We start from the raw sequence: 6,261 nt of genomic DNA, 5'->3' as shown, positions 1-6,261 counted from the left end.
GCATACTTCGTATATGTTTTTAATTAAATTTAAAATAATTCCTTTAAAATCGTCTAAAAACTACAAATTCAGTAGCATTACAACAAAAATCCATTTTTTTATTTTTTCCCGCCCTATTTCACTATCGTTTATATATTGCTTATTTTATGTTGGTTTTACTTTGCTTTTGCTCAAAATTGGTGCCCTTGTATTGTAAAATGTTTACACAATGCACCGGATTTCACGTGTACGTTCATAATAACATTGTAATGTGTGTGTATCGAGGTGTCGAGTTACTAAGCCATTTGCCTCACTTAAAAAATGGATGATATTAAATACCCATCATGGGAAATTTTGGTTTGCATGAATCGTTTGGCGATGGTTCTTATTCTTGTTCTTGTGTAACTGTTAGTTAAAGTGCATTATTCAAACCAAACGGAGAGCAATGGGAAAGCATTGCATTAAAATAGTGTCTTGTTCAAAGTATGGAAATGTGTGAAACTTTTCTGCTTTAATACATATTATTGACAAAAAATGTCTCTGATTACTATTGTTCTAGAATTGTACTGGTGGGACTACTGTTGCATCAACTACATGCATTTCGCTTACAGTGCAGGCTGTTTCCAGAGTTGTGTGCACTGGAGAATTGGAACCCGAGCGAGGAGGGATATTTTGTATTGAATTACTTACCGAAATCACTACATATGCTAAAAATGAACAATCTTATTGTGCCGTGCATAGATGGTACGTTTCTTTCCGAGGCCAGTCGCTCATTACGTGGCATTATAGTAGACAAGTCCAGCGCAGTTAAATCTTTGTTCGTATCGAAAAACTCTACAATTAAAATCATCAAAATCATAGAAACACAACTTAGCAAGTTGCATTTTGAGCGAAACTATGCGCTACAGCAGGTGCTAATCGCAAAATGTACCTTGAAAGAGATTCCAGCTTCGGTGCATAATTTGATCAATTTGGAAAGCTTTACTATTGGTGAAGCTTTCATCATGACGGTTGATTTAAATTACTTTATTGGATTGGCCTGCCTCAATACACTGCAGGTGGAGATGAACAGTGTGAATAGTGTAATCGGCCTTATGCTGCAGACTAACTCGACCGATTTAACAACACTTAAATTGTGGTATAATCAATTAACAACATTCCAGTTCGATCTAGTGAAACCATTTCAAAAGCTACACACGCTAAATATTGCGCACAATGTAATTAGATCAGTGGTCGGAAATTTGACAAACCAATCGCTTCGGTACTTTGCAATTCAACATAATCTTGTATCCAAGCTAGACTTCTGTACATGGAATCAAATAGTCAGCCTTGAATGGCTAAGAATTGGACATAATCGGCTAAGGTATGTTCCAAGCTGTCTTACAACATTTCCTAACGTAACACTACTCGATTTGAGCTTCAACTGGATCAACCATGTTCAAATGCATATGTTTGTTGGATTAAATAACCTAAAGGACCTTTATTTGGGTGGCAATAAGCTAACGTCCTTCGAGTTTGGTACAGATATAGTTTTGCCCAATTTAGTTCAATTGCGCCTACAGAAAACGTGCTTGTGTCGTTTCAACGAATTGGAAGCAGTGCAGGAACGGATGCCGAAGATGAATATTATTTTCATTGATTTCTATGGTGAAAATTGCAATGATTGTTAAATAAAGATAGATTTACGTAAAGGAATGCACTCCTTACGAGAATTTCATAATTTTGTGTAATTCATACAAACGTTTAATTTAGTCATGCAGACATGCAGACATGAAGAAATTCAAAATACATGTATTTGAATTTTCAGGGCGGTCCCGTGGTACAGTCGTCAACTCGAACGTCTCAATGACATGCCCGTCTTGGGTTGAAGCCTAGAATGAACCGTTTCTTCGTAGCAAGGATTGATCACCCAGCTGTGTGGTAATGAATTAAGTCTCAGAAACCTGTAAAGGCTAGCATGTCCGTGTAAGACGTTACGCCAAATAGAAGAAGAAGTATTTGATTTATAAAAAACGATCATTTTCTTTTATTTTACCCAGCATGGTACAAACTTTATATAGCATAAAATCTTAACATTTACATTTTTAGATTCTACAGATATTTCTTAATAAAACGATTCCAACCCACAGAGCCATCTCTAAATTAAGTAAAGTGCAGTTTATGTATCGTCATGTAGACAATTCTATAAAATAAAACATTCTCCGCATTTACATTGGTACGGCTCTACAGTTCCGCTGGTTTTGCATGTACGAAAATCCTTTTCCACTACAATAACTCACACCTGGACAAGTTTGGGAAGGCCTCAAAACTGCCGCAACTCGATACTGACTTCATGTAAATAAACTGAACATGCTACCCTCAGCACCGCCCCACTCGTACAATCGTCCACAAAAGTGGAAATGCACTAAAGGAAGGTCAGGGAAAACAACTACAACAACGACAACAACACAGTACATTTACGCTTGGCAAGTTTTCCAGCTGCTCATCGGGTTTGATCGGCGTGGTGCAAAGATTGTGTCGGCCAAAAACGCGTCCCGTACCAAGCCAAATGCGCTTCAAATTCGCCAGAGCTTTTCTGGTAAAAACATAACAGAAACTGATCATGTGCTACGAAACAAAACAGCAAAAAAGACGAAAGCTGAGAGGCGGATGCTTTCAGTTTGTTTAGCAAACACAAACCCAAACCGTCGTGGGGGTGCCATACACCTCGCCGGCTTTCGAGCGTACCGCGCGAGGCTGGTTGAGCAATAAAATAAATTTATTTCGAATCGCTAGACGGCCGATGCAAATTTATGGTTCAATATGTTAATGGGTAACCGCAAAACCCGAAAGTGCTGCCGACCTACCGAACGATTTCGCTACTAGACAAGCAGCGTTGGCCCACGCCCAGTGCTATATGGCTCGTAGCGGCTACGCTTAACAATTTCTCTGACGCGGAATCTGTTGCCCTGCTGTATTCCACCATCCCCAAACTGGCGTGGCCCACAAACGTTGCACTGTAGTTTAACTGGATTGAACGACGTGATTTGGGCCAGAGAGAAACAGGGCTACAGAGAAAGAGAGCGGAAATAAGCAAATTCGACCTCGTTCTGCTTCGACCGTGAATGCTAGGATAAATTTTGTCTTTAAATCAGTGCGAACGGTTATCAAAATGTGCTGTAGGGCCGTCCCAATTCGATGATTTCCAGAAGTGGTTATATGATAACGGCATACTAGGTGGACGATCGAAGAATCATTAAAGCGTATCCATTCATGGTAACTGGTGAAACATAAAATTATGACCATAAATGAAACCCATTACCATTGCCAACCTATTAATAGGTTTAAATGATATTGTTATTCTTGCTGCTCTAGTAATACAATCGTTACCTTGTACGACCTATCAACGTGCCTGTTATGGGTTCGAGCACTGTAAGGACTACCAATCCGATCATGTCACTAATAGCCAAGCCTATTTGATCGCTGAACAGACCTAGACCAAAGGGTTGATGCGTCAGATATAAAAAAGTTTTCTTCTTCTCCTCACTACTCGTCACAACACTGTTGGTCTAATTCAAGGGCACTAGATTCGAACCATACAGGGGTTTCCAATTCACTTCCGAATTTGCTCATCATTACAGGGGTTTGCAACATCATGCATATAAATTGCAGATAAATCTTTTTAAAGTATAGATAGTAACAACTTAAGTAGAAAAATCTACTGTACAATCATTTCAATGAAGAGTTTCGACAAGAAAAAAGTTAATCCATTTACTAGATTATTTAATACAGGTATGTCAAACTGGCTGCCCGCGTCGATTTTGGATGAGGCATGCCATATTTTCAGAATGTTTGCTTAAAGCATTGATAACTCAAAAAATCTATTTTTACAATTTTTCTGAGTGCATTACAGGGTTTACCAAGTCACTTTGCGATGTGATCTGCACAATTCATCCCACTTGAGATGTATTTCTATTCTGACGTGCTACTTCATTTGGCACGAAATAATTGTCTATTCCACCGCATTCATTTTCATCGCCTTATATAGAGTCTGTTCACAGGAAAACAAAAAACATGAACATCATTTTGAGGTTGAGAACATCAGGAGGTTGAATCGACCTCCTGGCGAAGCGAACGCGGTGATGTAGCGACTTTTCGCTCGATCTTCATTTTCTTAACATATTTGTCGCTCAGGTTCGTCGGTCATTGGGAACTGGACTTTCTTTCGATGTTTTGATCGTTGTCTTAGAGTGCCAAGATGTTGTAGATACCGAAACGAAATTCTAGGACGTCCACAAACTTCCACACGGAGTCCATTTTAGACACTACAGGGTGCCGTTCTTCGATCAAGCACGCTTCTAAACGAAAGTTGCTTCACCTCTTTCGCCATCACGAAGAGAATTCGACTGATCGAAGTGTAAAATTTTGTCTGCTGATTTATTTTATTTAACAAGTCAGCTTTTTGTATTTTTTTAGTTAAAATCTTCATTCAGAAACAAAAGCGATAAAAATCAGCCTTCTGAATTCATACACCTTGGGATAAGCCCACCTGTATATCATACCCACTAATATCTTCTTCTTCTTCTTTGGCTCAACAACCGATGTCGGTCAAGGCCTGCCTGTACCCACTTGTGGGCTTGGCTTTCAGTGACTAATTGATTCCCCCCCATAGCAGGATAGTCAGTCCTACGTATGGCGGCACAGTCTATTTGGGGATTGAACCCATGACGGGCATGTTGTTAAGTCGTACGAGTTGACGACTGTACTACGAGACCGGCCCAATTTCAACTAATATACTAATATAGTTGCTCGAAAATTGCTATACAATGCAAACAGCTGACAGGCTGAAATTTCAGCCTACGAACTTAAAACGGAAAGGGCCCCATTGTTTACTTATTATCAATAAGTTTCATTGGTTGTAATATTTCATTGTTTATTTATTCAGCAGAACAGTTAGCTTTACATTTAACTTTTATATTTTGTATTGTATTGTATTGTATTGTATTTCTTAGTTGCGAGTCCGCCATATAATGGTTACACAAGCTTTAGTAATAATAATAGTAATAATAATAATAATAATAATAATAATAGGTAACGACTAAATGTTATACAAATCGAATTCGCTCTCTAAATTGTCGTGTCGTTTCATTAAAATCAAAATGGCCTGCAAGTGCATTAAATTCGCGCATCATTACCGTAATGGGTTCATTAGATCCGTACTGCGTATTTCTAAAATTAGTTCTTAATAATTGTCGATTTCTGGTGGTTGGCCTGTATGCATTTAAATTAATTTGTTCCAATATTTCCGGACAGTCAATATTTCCACAAAGTAGGTCAGCAATGAACAAGGCTTGCGCATTTCTTCTTCTATCAGCGAGAGTCTCTAATCCTAGCAGTAAACGACGCGATTGGTATGGTGGCAAAGTGTTACTATCACTCCACTGAAGTCGCCGTATCGCAAAACGTGCGAATTTGCGTTGGATTCTTTCCATTCTCTCTTTCCAAACTTCTGCAGATGGACACCAGACAATTGAGCAGTACTCCAATATAGGCCTAACTAATGCACAGTGCAAAGTTTTCACACACACTGGATAGTTGAATTCCCTCGTCATTTTAAACAATATACCTAGAGTTCTGTTTGCTCTCTTGATAATATCTTCATAATGCGTTTTAAAAGTCAGTTTTGTGTCAAGTAGAACACCTAGGTCGCGTATTTCACTTTGCTTCTGAAGAAGCTGTCCGTTTATCCTATAGCTATGTGAGACTGGTAGACGTGCACGAGTAAAGGACACAACGACACATTTTTCAATACACAGACATAACATATTACGCTTACACCACTTATCGAATAAGTCCAGAGCCATTTGGAGGGTATTAGTGTCTTTGGAAAACGAGTATAACTTAATGTCGTCGGCATACATTAAAAATTTCACATCACGCAGGACAAAACTCACATCATTAATATATAACAGAAAAAGTAGCGGTCCAAGATTACTGCCCTGCGACACACCTGACGTACAGTAAAATGGATTTGATACAACTTGTCCAAATTTTACACAATACAGTCGGTCTATTAAATAAGATTGAAGCCAAGTGAGAGTACTCTCGGTTAGTCCTAGTTTTTTTTAGTTTTGCGACCAGCATATCGTGTGATATGCTGTCGAAAGCTGCTTTCAGATCTGTGTACACACAGTCTGTTTGTAGGCCAATATCCATGCCACTCAAACAATCCGAGACAAATTTTACCAAATTTGTGGATGTTGAACGCTTCGGCATGAATCCATGTTGTTCGTTGCAGATATA

General features: G+C 38.8%; 1 protein-coding gene across 1 annotated transcript; it reads left to right on the top strand.

Annotated features, from left to right (window-relative positions):
- The first annotated feature begins 396 nt into the window (after window positions 1-396).
- LOC133391627 (leucine-rich repeat-containing G-protein coupled receptor 6-like) lies at window positions 397-1,666 on the top strand. The gene is made up of 2 exons (XM_061646955.1): window positions 397-462; window positions 539-1,666. Exons 1-2 carry the CDS (start codon window positions 425-427, stop codon window positions 1,647-1,649), a joined length of 1,149 nt encoding a protein of 382 aa, XP_061502939.1. The 5' UTR covers window positions 397-424; the 3' UTR covers window positions 1,650-1,666.
- The last annotated feature ends 4,595 nt before the right edge of the window (window positions 1,667-6,261 follow it).

The sequence above is a fragment of the Anopheles gambiae genome, chromosome 2 (genome assembly GCF_943734735.2).
Source record: "Anopheles gambiae chromosome 2, idAnoGambNW_F1_1, whole genome shotgun sequence".
NCBI classification, from domain to species: domain Eukaryota; kingdom Metazoa; phylum Arthropoda; class Insecta; order Diptera; family Culicidae; genus Anopheles; species Anopheles gambiae.
The sequence above is the reverse complement of the archived record's forward strand: the minus strand, read 5'-3'. Positions and strand labels throughout refer to the sequence as shown.